The 26,567-nt window shown below is 43.4% G+C and overlaps 1 protein-coding gene across 3 annotated transcripts in view; it reads left to right on the forward strand.

Annotated features, from left to right (window-relative positions):
* Positions 1-26,567, forward strand: part of ULK1 (unc-51 like autophagy activating kinase 1) — a 72,281-nt gene that overhangs the window by 20,444 nt on the left and 25,270 nt on the right. For all 3 annotated transcript variants that reach the window (XM_042865479.1, XM_042865477.1, XM_042865480.1), the window contains exons 6-12: positions 258-431; positions 1,886-1,959; positions 4,535-4,636; positions 11,586-11,644; positions 15,460-15,542; positions 19,975-20,025; positions 25,910-25,998. In XM_042865479.1, coding sequence (XP_042721413.1) covers positions 258-431; positions 1,886-1,959; positions 4,535-4,636; positions 11,586-11,644; positions 15,460-15,542; positions 19,975-20,025; positions 25,910-25,998 — 632 coding nt within the window. The remainder of the gene's footprint in view (positions 1-257; positions 432-1,885; positions 1,960-4,534; positions 4,637-11,585; positions 11,645-15,459; positions 15,543-19,974; positions 20,026-25,909; positions 25,999-26,567) is intronic.

Consider the following 26,567-nt stretch of genomic DNA (forward strand, 5'->3'; position numbering starts at 1 on the left):
TGACCTGAGTTCACCGTAACCGTTAGACTCTCAAGGCTGAAAACAGCCTTGGCCACTGTATAAACTAGGAATGCAAAAAGTCTCTTTTAATGTCTGCTTTAATAATTTAGAAATAGCGTGTGGAGAAAAAAAAACCTTATGTGGAAGAAAAGAATGCCAAATTGTGATTAATAGCTATAGAGTGTCAGTCCTCTGGGCCCTTCGGAGAACTACCATTGTAATTCTTTCATCTGTGGTTATTTTTTCCTTCTCTGTAGCTATGCGGACACTTAGTGAAGACACCATCAGGCTCTTTCTCCAGCAGATAGCAGGTGCAATGAAAATGCTGCACAGCAAAGGCATCATCCATCGGGATCTGAAACCACAGAATATCCTCCTCTCCTACACTGGAGGCAGGAAATCAAATCCCAACAACATTCGCATAAAGATTGGTAAGACCCTGTTACAAGTGTCACCCAAACACCTCTCATGGGAGTTTGGTTACAGATATTTGGCAAGCCTCAATTTCTTTGGGAAATGTCTAGGAGGAAAAAAGGAATTCCTACGCTTTTTAATATGTCCTAATGTTTTATTACTTCCTCACTTAGTTTCTCTGCCAGAAATAGCCAAGCTCAGGTAACTTCAGCAAGCCTCCAGTCAGCAGAGCTTTCTGCTCTGTCAGGACACAGATTAATGCAAAATAAATTGAGTGAGTCTTGCTCTGTTTCCAAGCTGAACAGTACCTCCCTTTGTAAAAACAGATACCAACCTGCCCTAATAGGTTTGTAATCTCCAGGCTTACCAAGAAAAGAGCAGCTGCAGTGATTTATGTATGTCTTTTATTAGAGCTGAGGGTAAATGCTGGTGTCTCTAAGGCCTAAAACTCACTGCTCTTCTGGCTGGCTTCACAGCACAAAGGAAGTCAGGCGCATCTCAAAGTCTGAATTAGAGCCAGCTAATGTCTTGAAGAAATTCACTTTCTTCTCACTTTTCACTTCTCACTTCTCACTTTAGTTGAGAAATAGTGTTCAGTGGAAAAGTTTTTTAAAATCTGCTGCCAATTTGGCTATGGCTGATTGATTTTGTGAAGTGCAGAATTATCTGGGAGATGGAAGTGACTGGGAATTGTAGACACAGGAGGGCTGCATTGCTGCTCTTCAGCCTTCTTCCTACTTCCCCGAGAAACAAGTGGTCCAGGGAATAGCTAGCCATTCCAGTTAGTGACAGGTGACAGTGTAAACAGCTGTGTCAGATATCTCCTGGCTTGAAATATCTAGTAACCTTGAGAGAACCTCTTAATATCATATGATCAGATGCTGAGTAACCTGTAGATGTAATTCATATTGGTATTCCTAGCCCCTGGCTTTTCCATCTGTCAGGTGAACTAATGGTTCAGCTTTCTCCCCTCTGAAGGAACAGACTAAGACTTTTTCAGGAGGGCAGTTCAAGAAATGTTGATGGTGGCAAGCAGTGGTTTCTCTTGGATGCTTGTTATACTTTTCAGTGGAGGGTAACTTTCAGTTCTGCAAATTGAAAGCTGAGACAGCAGCAGGTGAATTGGCTAGTGTGAACTGGCACACCATCTCTGAAGTCAAGAAAATTTTAGCAGCTGGCATTCTGGAATGCAGGCCAGTAGATACAGAAAAGTTACTGCTGATTTCTGGAAATGGTTGAGAATTTATTCTTCTGAATACTTTAAGCAGCTCGGTCTTTCTTTTTCTTGTGTCTGTATTGTGCAATGAGTGCATGAGTGTTACTGCTCAGGGAAAGGTATCTGTTCTGTGGTTCAGGTGGGGTACTTTACCTGCTGTGAGAACTCACAGGAACTATGGGAATCAACAGCAAAGGTACAGGCTCTCTGGAACTGCTGTGTCTGATCTTGATCCACCTCTGTTTCTTTTCGTAGCTGACTTTGGATTTGCCCGTTACCTGCAGAATAATATGATGGCAGCAACTTTATGTGGTTCACCAATGTACATGGTAAGTGTGCTTGCTTACAAGTTTTTCTCTATTGCTTTTGCTTTGTCTCCCCAGAAACAAGACTTCATTTTTCATTAGTTTTCCCACCTCTGAAAGTGGATTTTTATTTACTTGTCTAAAAAAAACCCCAAAAACCAAAAAAACAAATAAACAAACATCTGTTAGGCAGGGATACTTCTGAGTTCTAGCTGCTGGTAGTGCCTGACAACAGATGCCTGTGTTGTTGTCTAACTTTCAGGTGAGCTGTTCATAAGTAAAACTAAACAAAGCAGAACATTCATTTCTCTCTGCTCCCAAAAACTGCATCTCCCAGGGATGAGCAGAGCCTCTCTGCTGAAGGCACTGGGCAATGAAATGTAATTCCTCTGCTACAAGCGAAGCAACAACAGCAGTGAGTGAGGGCCAGGATGATATTTCACACATCTGGCTGTATTTCAAGTGTTGCTTCCTTGTTGAAGAACCTCAGTAAATCATTGCTTCAGCAGGCCTTCTTGAGGCTGTGGTTCCACAAGCCCACTGTCACTCTTAGTCTTGCAGTTGTTTTTGAGAAAGCTGGAATGCTGAGGAATGAGGAAGGTCCCAGTGTAACAGTAGTTTTGTAAAATTCCAGCTGATCTTTGCTCTTCAGTCTTGCGAAATCTTCTCAGTCCTATAAATGTATTTAGACACAGATATTGCCTTATTGCCTTTCTTGCTAACTTACAGCAAAGTATGTTTTGTACTCAGGGAATTGATGTAAATGGAGCCTAACTGCTTCTGTTTGCAGTGTGTTTCACTTGCTCTCTCTCACTGCTCTAACCACCCTATGCACACTGACTCTTCCACCAAACCAACTACTTCAAGGGTGGCTCCTTAGGTTGAGAAACAGATGAGTTTAAAAAACGAAGTGCTCCCTTCCTCTTCCTTTGCATGTTTTAGTCTAGAACCTGGATATGAGGAGGTGATCTGTTGTTTGTGTTCATGGAAGTAGTCAGGACCTCAATGTTGCATAAAGTCTGTGAAATTAAAAATGATAAAACCAGGCTAGAAATGTCAGAGCCAGCCATGTGATAGTTCTGGTGGCTGTGGGTGCCTGAGCTCAAAGTAGAGAGCTGTAATAGATCAGTGTAGGCTAAAGTTCTTAGAAGTGTTCTGGGGACCATAGGCACGTTGTCATGCTTTTAAGTCTGAACCCTTTAGGCAAAGAGTTAGGCTGGACTGTGCTGCGCTGCACAGAGGGAGTGTGTTTGGTAGTCTGTTCCACAGCACAAACTTGAGCAAAACAGACTTCCTCCCTTTCTCTTTCTTTGAAGTCTGATGTTTATTTGAACTATGCTATATGTGAAGATGATGTCATTTTTTTTTCTCCTAGGAGAGTTTCCTGAAATGTCTATTTTTAGTAATACTTCTTTCTGAGTCTCCTGTGAAAGTAAATCAAAATGTCTGGCTTTTAAGGCCTGGAAGAAATTACCAATGACCTCTTGCTTGCTGTTTTTTATTTTTAATTTCAAGACCTCTGGACGGGGAATCTCAGAATGCTTCATGTTGTTGTTCTCTAGTTACTGATAGATAGGTTTGAGGGAAGGTCAGTAGGGAGGATGAAACTGAAATTTAGGGGATATTTGAAGCCTGTCTTTATTGCTATTGTGGATTGTGTGCATTAGCTGGGAACATCTGCAGGAAGGCAAGCCCTTGTTCCCTCTTAGCCCATTGCTGCTCTTTTCATTTTGCTTCTTTACAAAGAAGGGCATGTTAACCACAGCAAGCTTTGTGGCTGAATGCTGATATGATCCATGTCACGTGAAGCTTGAAACCCTCATCTGCGGTTCTTGTCCTCTGGCTTTGCTTGGTGTCATCCCTTGTTGACAGGAGCTTGTCTGTCCCTAACTTTCTCACTGCCACTTTTTTCTGTTACGTGTGGCCTTTGCTCCTAACGTTGCTAGAAAATTGATCCTGTTCCATGCTGGCAATGCTACGATGAAATCTGTTGTTACAAATGTGTGGGATTAGCAAGCCTGTCCTTCTGCCCCTCTTGCATTGCTGCTGCTCCCCGTGCATGCTGTGTGCTGAACCTACAGCTTCTGGAACCGTGTCCAGCTTCTGGAGCAGGCCTGGGAGAGAGCAGCCAAGGACACAGTGTGGGGTTGGAAAGCAGAGTCTGAGGCACAGTGGGGCTTACGCTGCTGGACTGCAGCACACAGATTTGGCTTTGAAACCAAACTGTGGCCTTGGCAGCAAGCTCTGGAGCGTAATTAATATGCTGCCATCTTGGACTAAATAAGGAAAATACAAGTGATGCTGATCAGGATAGAAGTTAAAGTCTACCTGTGCAATGTGAGCCTTTGCTTTTCTCAATCACTTACCTGCTGTTTGCTTTGCTTCAGAATATCTGTGTGGTTTCAAAGAAATTTCTGAGTGCAGTTGGTTCAGCAGAAAATGGTATGCTTGGGGTGGGACAGAACTGTGTTTTTCCAGAAGAGGTGTAACAGCATAAGGGTTTTTAAAGCATACTGGTGACTTCTGCTCCTTTTCTTGCACCCGCCAAAAATATCTGCATCCTTTGTAAAAGACAAATTTGTGTTCTCTCCCTAAAAAGGCACCAGAAGTCATTATGTCTCAACACTACGATGCCAAAGCTGACCTCTGGAGTATTGGAACCATCATTTATCAGTGTCTGACAGGAAAGGCTCCTTTTCAGGTGAGTTGCTTAGATCTAAGGTTTCTGGATCTTTTTTTTTTCCTCCAAATTCACTATTACTATTTTCTAAATCCACTTCCTCTGAAGTGTCTGTAATCTATATTGTCACGGGGAACCAGCTTTGCCCTTGTCTGTCAGTCCAGCAATGTGGTATTTTATATATTTTAATGCTGGAGGTGTTACCAGAAGATGAGACCCCTTTCTTTTTCTGAGCTGTATGTCAATGAGATGTGTTTCATGGGTATAAATCCTTCAGGAAGGTTATCTCCTTAGGAAAGTTATCATGGACCAGCTAAAGCAGTGGTATTTCCAGGCACACACTTGCTTTATTTTTTTCTTAAATAACGTTTGTATTTATGATGCTATGCTCAATGTATACCCAACAGAATTACAAGCACCAATTATGAAAGGACAATTGCAAGTTAATATTAAGGATGATTTGGTGGTAATGTGTAGCAGCTGAAGTAACTTTTGTTTTTAGAGCAGCTAATTAGGTTCTTAGCTCAAGTGTCTTCTGTCATCTCACAGTAATCCTTTCCAACCTGAAATGTTTAAGTTGATCAAGTCCAAACCCCTGCAAACACAGTGCAGTCTGGTAAAACTCCACCCTGTAATTTATGCCACAAGTGCTGGCTGAGTTAGAAAACATCAGTTTTGAAAAACATCCTCTGATTTTTAAATTCCCAATTGATGGAGAATTTACTTCAATCTTACACAAGTTTAGGATTACTTCACATACCTTTAATCTCATATATAGCTGGAGTTAATCTAAACTGTGTGTTTGTCTTGTTCCCAGTCATTAGTGTGACAGAGTACATTGCATGTTACTTAGTTTTTCTTCCATGCCCAATGAGATCTGCACACTCTTCCTTACAACCACTTGCACTGTGCTTGTCAGGTGTTTTCCTTGCTGGCTTATAGCATAGCAGAGAGATGCTCAGGTTGTTGATGCTTCTTTACTTATTTGATGTTTGAGTTCTGCAGAGCTCATCTGTCTAATCCATGGAAAAACAGGAAACCACAGATTTGCATACTGATGTCAGTTCCAGTTCATGGCAGTGCTTTGGCTTCAGATCAGTTAGGACAAATGTGATCTGTGGCCTTTTTTCCCCTCATGTTCTGTCTTCTCTTCATCCTGTTTTGTTGTTTGTTTTAATTTTTTTCCCCCAAAGGTGAGGAGGAGTGGAATCTATGCTCGTGTAGTAGGCCAAACTTGATGTGCTACAGGATTTTCTGAGCTATAGCTCCACACCTCTTGACAATTTCATATGAGACCTTGAATGTTTATATAGTTATATCACCAGGAGGGAAAAAGTGAATTCACTGTCTGTTGTAGGCAACAGTGTACAAATACAGAAATAAACTGATGGTATGTTTTGATTTTTATCTCAGAGCAAAGAACTTTTTCCCCCCCTCAGAGTAATTTTTTCCTTGTTACTATATGCCTCTTCCATTCCAGTGTCTTACATTCTACCCACTAGCTTAGTCTCTATTTAGCACAAGGCTTCATTTCCTGTGCATGTTTCCTTTTTATAAACATCCCTACTAAGTAGATGGAAACTCCTGAATGGCTCCCATTTGCTGGCTGCATCCACTCGTTGTTGCTGTTGGTGTCTTTGAGTGGAGAAAATGACGGTAGGGATGAAAGAAAATATTTGTGCATTAAGGAGAAGAAAAAAAAAGGGGGCATAGAGAAAGCAAGCTTTGACCCTGTGTGCACTGGGGAGCCTTGCACCAATTAACTTGTCTCTTGGAGCCTTTCAGTCTCTGAAGGCCTGTGATGTTGTGCTCCTTCAGGTGGTGTTAGCTTGCACCTGTGTGACTTCCACAGGTGTTTTTTCACTTAAGTTTTTCCACTGAAAGTATCTCATACAACCTTGGGGCATCTGATTTCTTGGAAAGAGTTAAGTAGCCTTTGTTATTTGTCATTGAAGCACGTCACAGAAATGTTCTTCTGAAAATGTTTGCTCTTAGAGTGAAGGTTTCTCACAGAAAATAAAATTAAATACCAGTCAGCTTCATTCAGCTCTCCAGCCAAGGTTTTAGATGGGAAGATGGGCAATGGACTGCTGTTATTCTGACCATGAGTCCTCAGGCTCACACAGAGGTGAGGCAGTCCTGCAATGCCTGCGTCCCTTTGAGCCATGGCACTCTCTGGCTTTGCACTGGGCAATGAAGGGATACTTCAGTCCCTGCTCATTGATTTGCTCAGTGTTTGCCTGACCCAATGACTTCTTTCTCTCCCATATGCATTTGGCATCTGTTGGGCTGGGGGAGGTCATTTATTTCTCTGTTTTGATTTACTTTTTTCCCCATGCCCTTTTCTTTTTTTGGGGTCTGTGTTTTGAAACAAAATGCTAGCCTCATTTGTTACTGCAGTAGCAGCTGTGAATTTGTTTGATTAGGGAGAAAGAAAATCTCAGCCCAGATGGTTCTCTATGTACCCTCTATTTGTTTTGACTGTGTCACAAACTGCCTTCTCTAGGCTGCAAGTTTCAGGTGAATGAAGCCTGGCCAGGGCAGATGTAGGAAATCTAGTTAAAGGTTAACAAGTTTTATTTCTTTGTTGGCATGACTGTTTTGTAAGAATTTGCTGATAGGCAGGCTGTTGTTTGCAGGCTTTTAAGAGGAGAGGCAAGGATGGTTGATAAAGTGGTGGACCTGTGGCCAGAGTTATTGGAGAGACCCCAAAGCTGGTGCTTTGATGGGGGGGGGGGGGCACATCTAGAAATGGATGGAGAGATAATAGGCTTGCTTTGCATGGTGCCACCAGCAAACCTGGTTGTGCAGGGCAGCCAGCAACTGGATTTCTCATGGTAACCTCTTGAGGTTAAATCCTCACAATGCATTCCCTTCCAGACTGTCCAGGACAGCACCTCACCTCTGGTAGCTGAGATTCCCATGGGAATTAAACGTGCTGCATTTGGGCTCTCTAGCTGTTTATGAGCCAATTGGACAACTTCATGGGTATGCAAACCCAAAGGACTCTGGTGTTATCTGTAGCAAGGAGTTAGTGTCTAAAAATAAATGGGCTTTGGGGGACTGGGTTAGATGGAGAAAAGTCCAAACATGTATGGAAAGACTGAGGCAGCTGTCAGTCTAGAAAGTGCTTGTAAATCTAGACAGAGATGTGTGTATGAGAGTGTGTGTCTGTGGATGTGATTTATAGTTGTCTCAAAGTTCTAATTTTAACTGCAGCGGGGTCACTCAAGGCAACTTCCCAAAGCCATTCCTATTCCTTCCCTGCATGCAGACAAGAAAGAAGCTGCAGATGCTCAGTGTGAACAGTTGGTAGGATGGCCTGTGAAGCTGTCATAAGGAGCTTTTTGTATTAAACGTGCCCATAAACAAAACAGCGAGTCTGCCACAGTGATGGGATTAATAGGGTTCATAATCCCTATAAACAGATTTGCTGAGCACTGTATTCATGTGGAATTGTTAATTTGCCTTGCCTAAGAAGTGGTCCGCACTTGCATCTCTTCACCCAGGACAGCAATTGAACAGTGCATTTCCAGGTCTTGCTGCCATCCTGAGAAATGCCTTGAGAGTGTAGCAGCTTTCTCTTGTGCTTAGAGATGAAAAGATTGGACTGTCAGGTTCTGCTAAGGACCAGGAGACCTGGTTGTCTGCTGCTGGAGCTCTTGCACGAATCTCCTCACTGCTGTATGGCTGCAGTGTGCTATTGATGCATGAAGAGAGCCGAGGAGCAGGGAAGGGACAGAGAGAGAGTGTGCACAAGTTGCTGGTCTGGCAGCTCTGAAAGAGTTAATTTGTGTGCGTACGTTCTTATCCCGGCTAGCTGGTAGATGAAAAATTAATTTCTAAGCCTGACGTACCAAGTCTGCTGCTTTGTTTCTGAGTCAATTCAATTGGCGTAAGTACTAGGATTATGTATCACTTAAAACAACTGCTGTGTTGTAAAATGGGCCTTGAAGAAAACTGGGGGAGGAGGACTTCATTCCCAGAATTTGAACTTCTGGTTTATTGCCAGGCGGGCTGCTCTTCTGTTCCCAGAGCTCCTCTGTGTGTCTGTAGGCAGACGTGTTCCTCACTGAGGTTAAAAAGTGGTGGTAGGCTGCTATACCAAAACTTGGCACAGTGATAAACTTGTTGCTGTGGTCAGTGAGCCACGGGCTCTTTGCCTTGTATTTGTTCTCGTGGGAGCTGAGAGAAAAGCCTCCATGGACAGCTAAGGAAAAAGGATATAGCTATCTATATCTATAACTTTTTTTTCCTGCTGCTTGTGCTTTCAGGATCCCCTGGATGCTTGCCACTTAACTGGAGCAGATACCATTACGTATGCTATGAAATGTTGACTAGACAGTGCTGTTCACTGAGGGTGTGAATGTCTCTGGTCCTTTTCTGACTGAGCTCTGTGCTTTTGCATCCAGCTTCCCCCCAAGCACAACAAATCCAGTGCTGAGTGCTTCTGAAAGCACCACCGCTTGTTGGGTGCAATTTATTTGCAGGCAGCCAGCACCAAGTGGGATTTGGCAAGGTTCTGCTGAATGCCTGTGTTGGCTAAACATATTTCCACTGCTGCTCAGGACAAAGGAGCAGAGTGGCAAGACTGAATTTGTCTGACTGTCTTATATATATAGAAAGGACAGACAAAACCAGACCAGTGCAGCTGCTCCAGAGAAACGTGAGAGGAGGAGCAAGGGCAGGAGTTGGCCTGCTGCTGTGTCTCCTACGTGTGGGGAAAACAAAGCTGAATTACCCATTCTGTACCATTCTGTACCCATACTGACACCCATTTCTGACAGATGGGTGCTGTCCTACAGGTAGCAGCTGGCTCTGTGTACCTTGAATGGTCCAGTTGTTAAGTGCATACAAGGATTTCCTAATGTTCTGGTTAGATAGGGTGTATCTCTATAGATTAGTATCTCTCTAGATAAGTCCTTAATGCCTAGAACTGTCACTTCAATTCCTTCCTCTAGCATCTTGTGTGAAGAGGGGATCTTTATTGAGGATGTTGTTTCTAAGCACTGGCGTGGTGGAAACCTCCTCTGTTGAGAGGAGGTTTCTTAATGGTTTTGTGTATGTGCTGTTTTTAATATACCCCATCTTCATTGCCAGGAAAATTTCTGACAAAACAGTGTTTGAAATAGATCAGAGCTTCATTGTATTTGTGAAACAATTGAGTTGTTGCAACAGGAAACTAACAGAGAAAACAGCCAAGGCTTGTGCCTCTCTCATGTGAGCAGATTCTTGGCTTCCCTGCAGCAGAGCAGAGCTCTGTTCCTTCTTGTTCATTGTCTGTCAGGCGTATTTTTCATTCTGCAGAGTGCTGTGGCTGAGCCATTTGGTGCAGTGTGTACACTTGCCTCGTTGAAGTTTGCCAAATATTAGGAATCTAATTAAAGTGCAAGATCTGCAAGGGGTGAGGTGTAACATGGAGTTTTACCAAATCAAATTGAATGGCAGTGACTGGAAATGCTGACAGAGATCGACATCTGCATAACAGCATGCTTTGCCAAACTCAATTTATTTGAATGGTTTCCCAAGAATGTATTTTGCACCTCCTGTTTGAGTCCCTGCTGTGTCTGTGAACAACGGAGGATAGATTATTACAGAAAGAACTAGGAAAGCTTGATTTCCTTCTCCTAGGAATCCAGTAGCTCTGTTTGTGCAAGGATCTGGGTGGGTGAGTGTGTAAACAGCAACGCCTGCTTTGGTCCAGTTGACAGAAAAGTGAGTAGGTTTGGTTTGCTAACACTAAGCAAGAAGTGTTGCTCTAATCAGTGTTACAGCAGTCTGTTGGTATTAGCAGCTCCCTCTGGTTTCTTTCAGAGTTTTGTACTGTGCTTTCTCAGTAGTTCTTAACTTCATGTTCATCTTCAGCCAGAGGGAGCAGGTGATGTTGAAACAGCATCTTGTGGCTGCTTTTCCAGCTGTGCTGTGTTAGTGGTATTGTGATGGCCATCTGTGGGTTTACTTGTCTGATTTGCCATTTTAAGCATCTTAATTGACCTTAGATGCTTCCAATTTTGAAATGGCAGTAGGTGGAAGGCTTGAGGGTTTTTGGAGCACACAACGCCAGGAGAGCTGCCTGATGCCTCCTGGTTCACGCTTTCCTAAACATTGTGCTGTACCATTAATTGCTCGCACGCGAATCTTTCTAATCTTCCTTCCCTATTTATATATTTACCTTGTCTGTGTCATCCCAGCCTACTCTCTCTTTAATAAGGAGACTTTGCTTAAGCAGAAAAGCTGAAGACATTGGGGTTAGCTTCCTAGCCTGTATTTATTCATTGTGTAAAACAAACAGAGGAATGACGTTAGGAGATCTTTGTCTGCGTTTCTGTACTGGAAATGTTATTTTTAACCTCAGTTGTGCCAAGCCTCTTTTTTTTTTTTTTTTTTTAATCTCCTCTCTCAGAATTTGGGAGCTTGTCCACATCTCCAGTAATTATGTACATTAATGCACAAGTAGGACCTGTAACTTGAGACCTTCTAGCTTCCTGGATTTAAAGTAGAAAACTGATTCTGCTGCTGTTTCCTTATGTTCCTGATTTCTTCAGGTTCCTTGTCCATCAACAGACTCTGCCTCTTTTCTAAATACCCTGCAGCAGTAATCCATGTTGGCAGCAGGAGCTGCCATTTGTCATCTGGGACTCCTCACGTTCAGTTGTTTAGCCTCCTAAGTGAGACTATTAGCTCAGCTCTGACCTGAGCGCTGGAGCCCACTGAAATGAAGCTCAGCCCTCAGAAAGGGGGAGCAGGGCAGAACCAGGTCAGGGACAGAAAGGCAGGAGGCTGAAATGCTGTATTTTCACTCTGAATCAGTGCTGGCTTTTTAGACTAAAGCAAGCTGCAGCTTCTGAATGTGTCTTTGAGGGTTTGAAAAGTGCCTCTCTGCTCTTCGGAGTAACTGTGAAATAGAAATGCTGATCCTCTTCCTTTATTGTAAGCTGTTTCACATACTGGTTTTATTTTTCCTCTACAGGCCAGTAGCCCCCAGGATCTTCGTCTCTTCTATGAGAAAAACAAGATGCTGATGCCGAAGTAAGCATTTCCCAGTGTTGCTGTCTGTATGCACTTGTTTACTCTGTCTTTACACCTATCCCTGCGTGCTCCCAGCTTGTCACTTGAGAGATGACTGAAAAATATTTGGCAACTTGCCTTGCCTCATTCTTTAAACCAATGGTGATATGGCCTGTGAGAAAGAACACTGCATTTCCATAATTGGTGTTCTCTCTTTCTGTAGATAATGCTACCCTCCTTTATTGCAAAAAAAATATATATAAAAATCAGGATTTTAATGATGTCAGGAACCAGGCAATGGTCCTTTCTGGTGTATGGCTTCCCTGAGGCTAAGAACAGCCTTTTATTAAGAATAAAATAAAAATCATGGCAATTCTTGAATCATGTAAGCGGCCAAACTGCAGTCTCTCTCCTGTAACCTGCTGTACCTGACTGTGTAGATCACATTGCTGTTTCTCACGTGTCAGGACAGCAACTGCTTGTGTCCATCCTGCTAATAGGAGGAAATATTATAACCTCTGTGGAAATGGACACTGCTGCAGTCTCCATTGGTCATACAGTGAAGATAGCTCTTTTCATCCCAGGGGTGTATGTTACCTAGTGATGTGCTAGCACATCAGTGCTCTGATTTGTCAGTATATTTTGATTTTGTTGCTGTGGTCTGTACTTTTGATCTACGTTCTTAAAGCCAAGCATCATGCATGCTTTGGAAATCTCAGCCTAGTAGAGGAAAAGGACTGAAGTTCCAGATTACATATCCAAATATTGGAAGGCATTTTTGCCCAGAAAGTTAGCTTCTGTTTGGCAGAGCTGCTAATGCAGCCACATGTGCAGGGAGTTCCTTGAGTTGCTTTGTATGGATTTTTCCTTATCAGTTCAGACAGGTCCAAGTGATGGGGGAAAAAGCTGTAAAGAAGCCAGAGTGATTAGCGATGGCTTCTGCTAAGCATTTAATTCTCCTGTAAGTACTTCATATTTTGATCTGTGGCAAAGAGGTAAATTTTGATCGGGACTAAAGTTGGTCTGTATTCTTTTAGATTGAATCTGAGTGTGTGATCGAGTGAAACAATTCAGAGCAAAACCACTGACACATAGTTGGAGCCACATAGTCTGTGTAAACAGAAAGCAGACCTTCTGTTTCCCATACACAGTGTAAAACATGGCTGCTCACCTTTGAGGTAGTGACTCAAAAAAATCACTGCAATTAATAAGCTCCCTGCCTCTGATCACACTGCCCTGCTGCATGGCTAATGTGTGCTATAGGAGACAGCCATGGGGAGAAACAGAACCCTTCTGTAAGAGGACTGCATGTCTGTTCTTATAGGGATTGGTCCTTTTTTTTGTTGTGAGTTCTCTATGGACACTCTGTGTTTACTATTTTCACTCAACTCTACTTTTGAACTCTCAAATTTCACAGTATTTAAATCCAAACCCATTATTTTTTTTTCCACTGTAGAAGTTGGATCCAAAGTGGCCTTTGTTAATGCTTTCTGAAGTTTGTAAGTTTTAACGTGAGCTGCAATCTGTGCTATTTCCTGAGCAAACACGAATGAACTGCCCCCACCAGCCCTGCCAGTACAGGATGGGACATGAAACGACTCAGGATTTCATTCTCAGATAGCAGCAGTGCCAGTGTTTGGTTTTGTTCTCCTTGGGGCTAGGCATGCTGGCAGCCACCTCCCCAGCATCACCATGGAAGATGGTGTGTTTTGGCTTGGGAATGGGGTGGGGAAGAACAGCTGATTAAATCCTCACCAGCAGCTTCTACCTCCCAAGCTGATGCTGTTGCTGACAGGTGAAATGCCATTCTGAGGTGGGGAGCCTGTGGCAGTAGGAACAAGCCCAAAGGCCTCACAATTTTAATAGCACTGATCTAAATAATTAACATTCATTGCCCTGATTTGCATGGCAAAGTATATCTAGATCACGGAAGGAAAGTGGCAGTTTTGTTGCTTAGGTTTCTAAGCTTGATGTTTTAGAGGTGCGAGATGGAGGAGGCAAACAGACTGTAAATCTGCCATCTCGTCAGTCTGTTCTAGCATCTGAGGTCTACTACTTGACCTGCCTGTTTCTTGGCTTTAAAATCATACAAAAGCTAAAGTCATTGCTGGGAAACAGGTTCATTTTGGATGAGTGCTTTGTGTTTTGAATAAATAAATGATGATGATAACACTGGAGGACTGCAGATCTCCGACACTAATGTATTTTTCAGGAGACTGATAGCTGTGGTATCCTGGGTATCCTGAGAAGTAGACTCGGTGTGCTTCTAAGGCACGTGCTTTTTGACAAGGGGTTGTTTTTCTTGGCTCAAACTGACTCTTAGTTTATCTGCATCCCACCCAGAGTCCTTGTGGTCTCCTCTGTCAGGCTGGGAAGAGCGCACAGCTGTTCCAGTGTCAGGGGTGGAAAAGCGTCTCCTCCAATACAAACAAGGGTGGTGTATGTTTAGGATGATTCTCTGTTCTAGGAATCACTGGATTCAAATTCCTGCACAGATGAAGCCTAGGACTTCACAGAAAAATAACCAGATAGTTATGAAGCCTATAAATACACACCTTGCCCAACATCTCTGGTTTCACTTCAGACCGAATGGAATTCTGGTAGAGCCAACTAGCCCTCCTTCTCTCTTCCATTTGACCCAACTTCTTTTCCACCCTGTCTGTGGAAGCCATGCGGGAACAGTTGCTTCTCCCAGCGTCCGTCAGCCTTGGCTGCAGGCTGGCAAGTGATGCCAGCCCAGCAAAGTGCAGCGCTGCCCGAATGAACCACGTGCTGTGCTACTGAGCAGGCTCGGGCTCCACGCAGTTCAAATTACTGTGCTGAGCACTTGTGCCATTACCTCGGCTGACCCTTGTGTGGGGATTGGGAAAAGCCTGGCAGGCCGTGGGGCCGTGCTGGGCACAGCCGTGATAAACACAGTTAATGCTGAGAGGAGTTGGAGCCACCTAGGCTTAATTTGGAGAGCTCTGCTCTGGCTGCACGCAGGACCTGCTGCTACAGGCCCTAACGGTGCTGTTGGTTACAGAGGAAAGTAACAGATCTAAATCCACTTATGCAAGAGCTGAACTCTGCTTTCCCTTCCTTAATCCATTCATTTATTCCCTGCTTCTCGCAGTACATTGGAGTTGCAAAGATCTGCCCTGGCCTCTCTCCTATCTACATATGGGATTGGGGTGAGAACGGTGATTTACTGGCTCTCTTGTGTTGCAGTGACCATTGAAAGGAGTACTTTCTTCCTGGTCATACTGGAAGGTGGGGAAATAGCTGTGCTAATTTTAGCTTGCTTTGGGTGCCAGATGCTTAGATCTTAATGGCCTTTGGTTAATAAATGTTGTTTGTATATCAGGGAAGCAAATAGACAAAGGTCACTTGCCAGCTGTGTTTAAAAAGAAATGCCTTAATAAAATGGTAGTAATTGGTGATACATATTCACGACCAGATTCTTAATTGGAAACTTCCCCTCATGAACTGCTTCATTTTAATGACTTCTTTATTCCCACTAGAGCAAGTAGAAGAGATTTTATTCAGTGTGAAGTATTGCCTATTGACTGGATTGAGCTGAGAGCTGGAGGGATGGTATTGGCACTGCTGCCGAAGGGGGAATTGCAGGTGCTCATGGGAGAGGCCACTACAGCTAGATTAGTTGTAGCCTTAGCAGTTACAATGGGGAGTAAAAGCCAAGTAGGGATGCAAATAGAGATGTTCCTGTTTAGCCTCTCTCCAGTGAGCCCAGCAGGGACAACGCAAGTTTGCATTTGCAGTTTGCCTTTCTGAATATGCAGAAGTGGCTTAAACAGACTGAGAGTCTCTCATTTTGCTTTTGTTTTCAATCCTAGCATCCCCAGGGAGACATCAAGCCACCTGAGGCAGCTACTGTTGGGCCTCCTGCAGCGCAATCATAAGGACCGCATGGACTTTGGTAAGACACCACTCCACTTTGAGTTCTGCTGCCAGTCTGTGCCTTGTTCTGCCATTTCCTGCACAAACCTTTGTAGTTTTGGAGAAGCAACTAGACTGCTGGTACCTGTGTTTATCTGCCTGGGAGACTCAATGATCTTGATTTAATTTAGTTATTTATGTGCTGGAAAGGTCCATATGGATTCCAGTAAAGTTTTGTGAACCCAGAGATTTGGCAGACTTCATCAAATGCTTTCTAATATATGTTCCCTCTCCTGGCTTCTGCTTTTGAAGTTTGTCTTTTGTGTTCAGCGTGCTATCAGGTGAAATGTGCAACTTGTGCATCCCAGTTCTTAACTGTCATAGTGTCTTCCAAAAGCTGCAAGCTATATCAATTTAATGGTCAGTTCAGGTAATAACCCCCCTCTTCATGGGTCTGTTGTGATAATCCCTTTTTTTTTATGGTTATTTTTTTTGAAATACCCTCTAGTCTGAGAACAAATATTAGGTGCCAGGAAGTTCTGGTTGTAGTAGCTTCTTCCAGATGTGCCCAGGTGAGCTGAAAGACCTGCAGCCTTTTCTGAAAGTCATGATCTTGAGAAAAGCAGGCAATGTAGGATTTTTTTCTCAAGTCCCTTAAAGGACCAGTTCACCTTAAGGCAGCTCTGGTCTTTTCTCCTCCCTTCCCTTTGGGTAAAGATAGCACAGCCCTTTCTCAGGTGAAAATCAGGACAAGAATAGTGTCTCTCACTAATGTCCTGATAGCATGTGGTACTCTGAAGGCAGAGGAGAGCAGCAGTGAGCAGCTTGCCTCTCACTGGTCTGTGCTGCTGGTGGAATGGTAAGTTTTGCTTGCCCAGCATCTGTTTGAGTGGTGCTTAGCACTGGGCAAGCCTATTTAACTGTTGGTTTCCCCTGCTGCTGGGGTCTCAGAGCCCACATGTCTGTGTGAAATATCAGTTGAGCAGTATCACAACACAGTTAAAGAATCACTTGAGTCGGGAGGGACTCTTAAAGGTCATCCAATCCATCTCCCCTGCAGTGAAAAGGAATATCTACAGCTAGATCAGGTTGTCACACAACTGGCTGTTTTTTTGCAAAAATAAATTGAATAAGGGTAAGCTCATGTATACTTTCAGAATATTACTTTAGAGTACAACTTGGGATAAAAGGATTTGTTACTTGTCTTTTAAGGGTTGGTTTTCTGTTATTTTTTGTGCTAATCAGCTCAGGTGGATTGTTTCCTTTGGGGCAGCATGTGCTAGTTGATGATGCAGCCTTTGTTATTCCTTTGGATTAGAGATAAGGGGAGTGCCTTTCTGGGGACACTGTCATCTGGGTAAAGCAAGCATATGGATTGACAAGTCTGATTGTAATTATTGCACGGTGAATGTAAAGGACTACTGTTTACAATGTTGCAGAAATAAGAAAACAAACCTTTTCCAAAGGGAATTATTGAAAGTATTGACAGACTGACTTGAATATAAGTACTTCTCTCGGTAGCCCCTGCAGGTCTTCTGTCTGGGTTGTGGATCTCTGCCTCTTTTGTCGTGCTGCTGTACATCTCAAAAGAAAACTACATTTGAGGTTCCCATTTCCCTGCTGTCAGAAATGGAGTCTGGTGAACCTTTTTAGCAGCCCTGTTAGCTGGTTTTGTACTTCTTCAGAATTGAGTGCATGAGTCATTGTCTCTCTAGCTCTTGAAAATGTAAGATAATATACTTTGATTTCACTCAGGACAACAGTTTCAGAACATCTTACTGGATTGAGATTCTCTCCCCCTAATCGCATAAAGGATCCTTTTCTCTATAGATTGGCGTGTCCTTGTAATATGTAATTATTTCTTAGGGAGAGTTTGTGAATGTATTGTTAAAGGAGCTTATGCTAGAGATGTTCCTTGTGCATTACAGAAGGATGCCAGACAGCCACTGAGATCTATTCATTTTGTATTACAGTATCTCCTGTCAGTGAAGAGGAAAACATACCCCAGAGCAGTGATTTATTAAAGACCAATCTCTTCTTCCTCATCATCCAATTGCGTTCTCTGTCTCGTCCCTTCTTCCTTCTTGTTTTCCTTTCTCTGCTGTCTTCTGCTGCTAGGTCTTCAGCTCCTTTATGTTCCTGGGGGCTTACAGTTTGAAGTACGCTCACTGAATGGACCTTTAGTCTTTTCCTTTCAGTGTCAGCTTGGGTATAGCGCCTCTTGCCAAAACAGTAGCACTGCTTAGCTGAGAGCACTTCCCTGTGCCCAACTTCTGTCATGTCTTCAACTGCTGCCCGTGGCCAACTGCACACAAAGTGTTAACGCCCTACAGCTCAAGATCCTGTCTGAAGCAGATCTCCCCCGCCCCTTCTTCCCTTAGATGGCTCTCCTGGTAGACAGGTGCTTTGGTTTGCTGCTGGCAAACTAACTGAAGGCTCTGCTCACCTACGCTATTTATAAAAAGTCTAATTTGGCTGATGGTCTGTACCTTTGTTAGCTGTCCCCTTTACCCTCCTGTGCTCTGATGGTTAGGATCTGTGTGTGGTGCTGAGCCAGGGCTGCTCTTACTTGGTCCCTTTGGCCCTCTGTGGTCCCTTAGAGATAGGAGCAGTGCTCTCCACAGAGCTCCCCCACATCTCAGCTGCTCCACACAGCTGCACTGCATGAGGTTGAAGCTCCTTTTACTTGTTGTATGTTCTACCAGGAACTTACAGTCTCAAGATTATCTAGAGGAAGACAAGGAAGGTTTCAAACTGCAAGCTGCCTGCTTATGATTACAATTTCTTGTTAAATTTTGCTTTGCAAGCACAACTAACTAGCAACTAACAACTAACAAGCAGTTTGGAGGGGAAAACATGAAAGAAATATAGTCACTTCCACCCTCTAAGATGTTACTACATAACTGGTTGAATCAGCTGAGCTGAGGGTGGTGCCTCTGGAGGAGTGGGCTGAAGAAGCAGCATGAAAGTCAAGTGGACTAGCAGCTCCTGATGAATAAGGATGTTCTCCATCCACAGCAAATGTTATCTGAGATTCCAGTGTTCCCTGCCAGAGGATTCCATGACTTCTGTTGTGCTGAGCACCATACCAGTGGGCTCTGACTGCAGGATTCTGGCACTGCATTGGCAAGAATGGGCTGAAGGGAAAGGGATTATGTTAAACAAAACAAAAAGCCCCACAAAACTGAAACCAGTTTCTGCTTTCTGGAAAGCTGTCTGGCCAAAGAGGAGCTGTTTACAGAATTCAGGAATCTGCAAACCTCGGGTGATGCAACAGGAAATTCGTGCTGGGAAAACAAGTTGAACAGCTCACAGTTAGCCAAGTAATCAGTGTTGATCCATGACTGATACTTCTGAAAGGCTGAATTGCTTTGCATTGCTGGTCACGACAGAGGAAGAATCAGTACAGAAGTGCAGTGGATTGGAGATGAAGGAATCAGAAGCTACTTAGGAGGACAGGAAAACATGTAGAGAGTCTCCAGCAGGCCAAGACAGAAACATTTCATGACCTGGATAATGAGAAAATTCTCCTGTAATGAGTGAAGATATACCAGCACAAGTGCCATAAGGAGTTTTGGGCTTGTAATTCTGTGGTGGCCTTTTGGAAAATGCACTTCTGCCTTGAATGCAGGATGAGGTCCCCTCTGTGTATTATGGAATATCACTCAATAGAAATCATTTGTCTCTGTTGTGGGATTAGTGGCAGCACAATACAATAAATGTATATCTCCCTTGGATCCCTACAGTTATGGTGACTTTGTCATTCTGATCAACTAGGAATTATGGCTTTTAATGCTACTTGGCATCTTAGCATTTGCCTTTTCTTGCTGATAAGAGCTTTCGACACAGTCATGCCAACTATTGACACTGTTGTTTCTGACCCTCAGTAGCTGACTCAACTGCAATAGCCATTGAAAGATGAAATTATTCACAATTAATTTAGTGAATGCTTCTGGCAGCCCAGGCTTGTAGCTTGCAGCAGAACATTACCAGATTCTTTAATAGTCTGCGGGAAAGGAAAAGCCACTTGGATATGCTTGAGACTCACCACCACTACCGAGCAAAGCTTTTTTTGTCCTTGCCTTTTTTCATTGGCCCACCTGGTTTCCCTCCTCACCCCTAGCTGATGTTGCAGAGATGCCTGGTAGCACACGAGCTGCTGTTTGTTTGTTATTGTTGTTTGGCTTTGGTTTGTTGTTTTTTGTTTTTTTTTTTTACCCATCCTTAAATAGTGATCCTTGGATCCACACAACTTCATTTTCTGTGGAAAAAGTCCCACATCTTTACCCGTCTCATCTGTATTCTTTACCAGTGCTGCCTGCAGTAGTCAGCTTCCATGATTAAGTGACTAGATTGCATGGAAAAATACTATAAAAATTACTGTACCTTTTTATGCTTGAACTGCTTTGTAAACTTCTTACGGTCTTTTCCTTTCACTGACTCATTGCTCGTGTTGGTTTTTTTTTTTTCAGATGAGTTTTTTCATCACCCATTCTTGGATGCAAGTGCCTCAATGAAAAAATGTAAGTGTTGCATTTTCATTATACTGGTTTCCAAACCATGACATCTTCCTGTGCTGCTAGCTCAAAAGGAAAGAAAAAGGCTGCTTTATGTTTTCTTGTTGTTCAGGTGTGGATTCAGGGGTCACTACTGTGTCATGTCCAGATTTTGCCATCAGAATGTATTTAATGTTGCTGAATTATCTTCAAAGGGAGAATGTGGGGGCTGATTAGAAACCTAATTCAGAAGTAAATGTATCTTTGAAATGCATTTAACTCTTCTTCTGGAATGCTTGTCCAGTAGGGATATTTGCAGGTAAACAGGATTGTGTGTGAAGATCTTGTTTTCACCTATATGTGTAGGACAGTGTATGTATTCACTCAGTACAGTGGATGGGCAGAAGGAAGCTGACGTTGTTGTCATTGCTTTCTAGTTGTGGTACCTTAGGTTGGCTTTGCTGAATTGTGGGTTAAAAATACAGTTTCAGTGTGTACCTCAAAATTCTCGCTAAATTTTAATTTAGAGGAGGATATGTTTTGGAGCTCTGTGAAAACTGGTTGAAAGAACAGCAGTTTTCTATTGAAAATTCTTTCCTCTTCTGAATCAAAATTTTTGAAAACTTTTAACCACGCGTACTGCGATTCAGAGGTTTATTTTTGGTGGAAAGTAATTCAGAATTGCTGCCAATGCATGGGTTATAATTCTTCTCTGGCCAAGTGACTTGGTTTGATGGAATTCTGTGTAGTCATCTACTTTCTTCTGGAAGGATATTCATGGGCTTTTGATCTCTTAAGTAAGAGAGCCAAGATTTCCAGCAGTGGCTGCTTTGGGGTGCCCAACATGAGGGCTGGGAGTTTCAGTGGCAGTGTGCCCAGTGCTTTCTGAACACAGAACCCCTTGAACAAGTATTGCAGTGGATTCCTTCACATCTAAAGTCTGCACTGATCTTCAGTCTCTTGCCTCCTCTTTCCTGGCCCAGAGCAGAATTTCTGAGTTATTTCTGATACAGATTTTTAACTGTGTATGTAGGTGACCATCCTGCGGGCAAGAAAAGACACTTCTGGTTTAGGGGAGCTTGCAAGCCAACAAGATGTGGTGTGAGTCCTGGGAAACAGGACTGCTCCACAGGCAGGAAAAGATTCTGCCTGTTTAGGACTGCTCGTAAGCCAGCTCAACCCTCAGCACCTGCTCCACCTCTGCTCTCTGGGAAAAAGCCTTCAAAGTCTGATCCCCAGATGGGCGGGGAAGGACTCCCACAGCTCTGCCTTGCATGCTCACCAACTCATCTCCTACCTCCAGCTGTTCCATTGCTTCACTGGCCAGGAGAATGGAAAACCCCCTGCAAACAGGGATGGGTTCCCCTGGCTTGGCCTCAGTTTCCAACTTGTGCACCCTTGTGTGGAAACCAGAGGCACCATTACAAGCACGGGATGGTAGCTCAGCCTTTGCTCCCAGCTGCACCAGAATTAATGGTGCATGGTCACGGCCCAGTAAAGAGGGCACCTGTGCAGGCAGGTAAGGACTATCATAACTCCCCCATCCCCAGGCATGCATCCACAGCCTGGAATCCTCCCCAGGTAGGATACACTAATACTGGTTTTGAAAAGATGAGGGGAGAAATACATTCCCATCTTGGGAAGCCATTAAAGTGTTGTGTACTGGGAGAAGATTGCTACTGGAGAAGAGCCTTCTTGTAGTCTACCACTGCTGGGTGGCAGTGGTGTATGGTGGCACCTGGGAAGTACAGTGAAGAGCCAGACTACTTCCACGTGGAGCCTTTGATTTGCCAGTTGGTGAGAGAAGAACCACTGCGTAAGCGAGTGCCTGCATCATGGTGACCTTGTAAAGCTTACTCATTACTCATATCAGGATGCTGCTTAGCATGGTAGCAGGATTCATATTTTACACAGGTCCAGATGATGAAACAAGATCATGGTGGCTGAAGGGTTATCCTACTATGGCTTTCTGTGCAGAACTAAGCCAAGTCCAGAGCTGAGTGCAGAACTAAGCTTGTTGTGCTGCTTTATCTGTATGAATCACCGCAGCATGAATCCAGGAGGTATCAAAGAGAAGAAAGCTGGTTATATCTGAATCATGATGGTCATGCTCCCATTGAATGATGGAGTCCTCAGGCTTGGAGGAAGGACAGTATACCCTTATATCTGTTCTCCCAGGCAGCTGATAACTGTGCTACTGGTGACTTCAGTGGAAGTGGCACTAGCACATTGAGATTTGAGTGTGCAAGTTTCCCATAGGAGAGTTGGTTGCATCATCTGTTCAGGTCTACAACCTCTGGTTGTAGAGGTGGCCTCTGCCCCTGCAGGCAGATCAGTGCTGACTGCAGAGCTGAAGACATCATCTAGCTTTCCAAGTGCTGCCGAGGGTCATCCAGATCTGGTTAAAACATAGTGATAAAAAAAAACAGAGAGCCATGAGCTGTTTGTTCTGTTTGAAAATATTATTGCTCCATCCTGGGAAATCAGATGAAAGAAGAAGTTTAAACAGTGAAATTTTGGAATTCAGAATGACATTCAGGAGTTCCACAGTTTTCTGAAGTGGAGAATTTTGAAGTTGCCAAGAAGGTCCAGGCTTCCTCACTCACAAACATTTTCACACTTTTCAAGACGTTTCAGCAAAATCAACATTTCTGTCAGAAGTTTTTCAATTCAGCTGTTCTGACAAGCTCATCCTCTGCTCTCCAATCATCTCACTCTGAAGCGAGGACATAAATCCTCTGACATCCAGACCACTGAGCTCTGATTGCCACTGGCTTTAGTCTGGAGAGTGGATTCAGGGCCTTGGGTTTTCTTAACTGAAGCATCCACTTTTTGTCTGTTCATAATTAGTTTTATACTGTGGGTTTTGTACCTGTGACTAAGAGTGTACTGCAGAAGTGTACAATTTTGTTAATAAAGTCTTTACAATACCCCGTCTAGTCAGGATGTCGTCTTTCTGTAGCCAGGCTTCTGCTCTCTGTGTGGTATGGGGCAGTGTGTTACAGTAATAGGGCATAATTAGGTGTTTGTGCAAGTCTGCTCAGTAAACACACGGTAATTAGTGCCCACACAGATTGTTTTGGAGTTCTTTTGCTCCTGTCTTTAATGAATGCTAAGCTGGTACCTCCTTTACTGTGACTTCAGAGTATAAATCATGAGCAGTTATGGTTCATAGGCAAACACTGCAGTGCTGGTGGGGTGGTTCAGTGTCTGGGAGATCTGTCTGACTTAGTGACTTTTTGCATTTTTATGATCTTGATGTGCCTCATTGCCCAGGAAGATACTAGCAAAAGAATCACCTGGACTTGTACGTGAACAAAATGGTGGTGGTGCAATTTTTTTAACTACAAAAAGCAGCTTGTTCTTCAGGCGAATTAAACTATTAAACTATTGCCTTGTCTGCAATTAAGTGACTTATTAATGACTAGTTCTGATTAAATTGAAATAATTACAAAAACATTTCTCCAAATGCACATAAAACTCTGATTCCAAATAAACTGAAGGAAAGCTGGAGGATCAGATATTTTTAGGGCAGCCGAGTCCCTTGTAGGATGATGTGCCAGCAGGGATCTCTGCAGGTGTGGGATCTGATATCAGGATCCACGCAGCTGGAGCACAGCCTTGTCTTTGTGGCTCCTAGCTCTCTAGTTCAGAAACCAGTTGGTGTTGGATATCCGAGCAACATGCACGATGGCTGCTTTGTTGCTGGAACAAGATGGAGAGAACAGTGATGAAAACAGACTTATTTACATTACAGTTACAACCCAGCAATTTCTGGATTTGGGTGGGGGCCTACCATTCATGTTAACATTCCCCGCATTCAGACTTGAGCTGAAAACATGATGAGCCAAGTGTTTGCAGCCTTTTTAATTTTAAACTGGGAGTGCCAGGGTGTGTGGAGGAGGTGGAAGTGAGTGTTGTGCTTTCATGCTGTCTTATGTGCCTTACGTGAAAAAATGCACCAATGTGTGCATGGAAGGCAGAGATGCATGGACTGAAAGTCCTTTTTTAGCATCAGGTCCTTTTGTATTTGACCTCATGGTATTACAGCGTGGATTTGGGGAGCTTGCTGGGTTTAAAATGAGAACGTGATTAAAAATGCTGTATCTGAAGGTTGGGCTTTGAACAGATAGCATTTTAATTTGAGTTTCAGTTGGTAGTGAAGTCTGCCTACTTGTCTTTCTAGATTAATGGAAAGCTGGCCAAAGCAAACAGACAAAATTAGAAAAGTCTCAATTTCAGCCAGGTTTAAATCAATAATAAACACAAAACCAAAATTAGAATGGAAGGGACCTTGAGAGAGAACTGATATGACTCTAATGAAAATACCAATTCCAGGAAAAACAGCCAGCACTACAATTTTTGCATGTGGACGCGGTTCAAAAGCCGCTTGCTTTTTCTTAAGAGCCTTTGCATAGTGGGAGGGTCTGTCTGTGCAAAGGTGAGTGGTGCAGAGCAGCTGGCAGGATAAAAATGGGGAGCTTCGCCTCTGGTTCCTGGTATTAAGCGGTTGAGAAGGGTCTGAGGGATTCCTCTGTGGGAGTCTGTGAGATCAGAAGCAGAGTATAGGCAGGACAGAGCTCTCTCTTTTGCAGGCAACTTCCCAGATCTCTGTGTGTGTTCCCTGAGCGTGGGCAGTGTGAAGCAGCTGTGCTGGAAGCCTGGGGAGCTGGAAGGGGATGTGGGTGGTGTAGCTCTCCATGCCAAACCCTTGACCGACCTCCCAAAACATCCATCTTCAGGGCACCACAGTGCTTGCTTCTGTCCTGGATCTGGAGCCATGTTTTAACAGTGCATTGCAAGAGGCAAACCAAGCATGGCAAGGAAGGTTAAAAGAAAAAAAAAACAAAACCAAAACAAAACAAAGCTCTCTCAGAAGGTTTAGAAAGATTTCATTAATTCTGGGTCTACCATGCAGTGTCCTGGTGTGTCTTCTAAAGCACTGGGGAAGGCACCTGTATATGTGTGCATGTCAATGCTGCTGGGGCTTTCTATTGCACAAGCCCCCAGAGCTCTGAATTGGTTTCTGTTTGCAGTACAACTTAAACATTTGGTTTTTGTTTATGTTAACAAACAGGGGGAGAAGAGCACCATGACCCTGTTCCAGTTAATAAGTCTGCACTTTCTGGGCTTTGTTTTCCTGCTTTTGGATTTCATTGCATCTTTGTCAGACTAAGGACTTCAGCCTCTAAGTGGCTGTTCTCTTTGTGCTGATCTCACTGATCTCACCATCCTTTAACCCTCTTTGATAGGCTAAAAGGGAAGACCTTATAAAGCCTTTTATTAGAATGATTGTTTTTCCATTCTTTTATAATTAAAACACCGTTTCAACAGTTAATTGCTGAGGAGTGTAGTTTTGGTTTGCTTGCTCCACTTTGTTGTCTAGAACTTTGTAGTAGCTAATGCAAAAAATGACAGAGTTTTACTTCAAACAGAAGTGTTCTTTTAGGGTCTTTTATTGCCTCTCTTTCAATTAACAAGCATGGAATCGTTAGCACAGATCCTGTAAAGGTAGAAAATGGCACAAGATACTAATTCTCTGCCAATTCAATGGAAGAAAAGCAAAGCAAAATGTTCTTCTCATTTACTTGCCCCATCTGATCTCTGTTTAAAATTATTCAACTACCCAAATGGTTGCACACTCAAATTTGATCTTGGTTGGATGTTCTGAGACATTCCACCCTAAGAGCTGTAATGGTGAACTAGTGTGTGGAGGAGTGGATGGATGCAAATCTCAGAACTGAATAGAATGCCAATTTTTCTACTGTTCTCCTTTAGTTGGCAATATCTGGTATGTGAGATAAACCTGATGTAAGAAGATGAAAAAGGCACTTTAGTATTGACTCATGTTGACAAGTTATTTTGTATTGATATATGTATTTTTCTTTTTTTCTCTTTCCCTTATTTTTAGCTGCTTCTGTGCCAATGCCTTCTTACCCCAGTTCAGGCTCTGGTAGTTCCTCCAGCAGCTCTTCTACTTCCCACCTGGCATCACCTCCTGTAAGTACAGCTCAGAGGATGCACCACTCCTGTTTGCAGGCCTCCTAAGCTTTCCTGGTTCAGGGAGCAGTGGAGACTCGCTGTCCTACTGTGAGGGCTCCATGTGAGAAGTATACTGCACCCATCCCTGTCTGCATTTGGAAGATACGCTGACGGAGCTGTGCTGGCTCAGCATGTGAAAAATGCCCCATCTGCAGGGCAGGGCCAGTGTATTGCATGGAAAAGAGGTTTGATAGCTGGGGAATTCCTTCTGCCTGTGTATTCTGCATTGGTAGTGAGAGTCAGTCCCTTGTAGGGACAGCAGGAGAGGCTTTATGGCGAACAGGGCCTAAATAGGGCTCAGGAAAAAGCTGTTTCAGATCTTTCTCATGAAAAAAAAAAAGCACTAGGATAAAGATTGTGATCTGCACAGTGGGCAGTTCTTAAACCATCCATCTTCAGCCTCCTCCATCTGTCTGTCAGAGGTGAGGATTATGGGGCTTTCTTTCTTCTGAAGGAAAAATGGAGCTGTCTAGAGCCTGTCGTGCCTCTGAGAGCAGGGTGATGTTCATCTGCAGAATACTGGGCCT

Source organism: Lagopus leucura, unplaced genomic scaffold (assembly GCF_019238085.1).
Source record: "Lagopus leucura isolate 7727_CA_CO unplaced genomic scaffold, USGS_WTPT01 Super-Scaffold_806, whole genome shotgun sequence".
Lineage (NCBI taxonomy): Eukaryota > Metazoa > Chordata > Aves > Galliformes > Phasianidae > Lagopus > Lagopus leucura.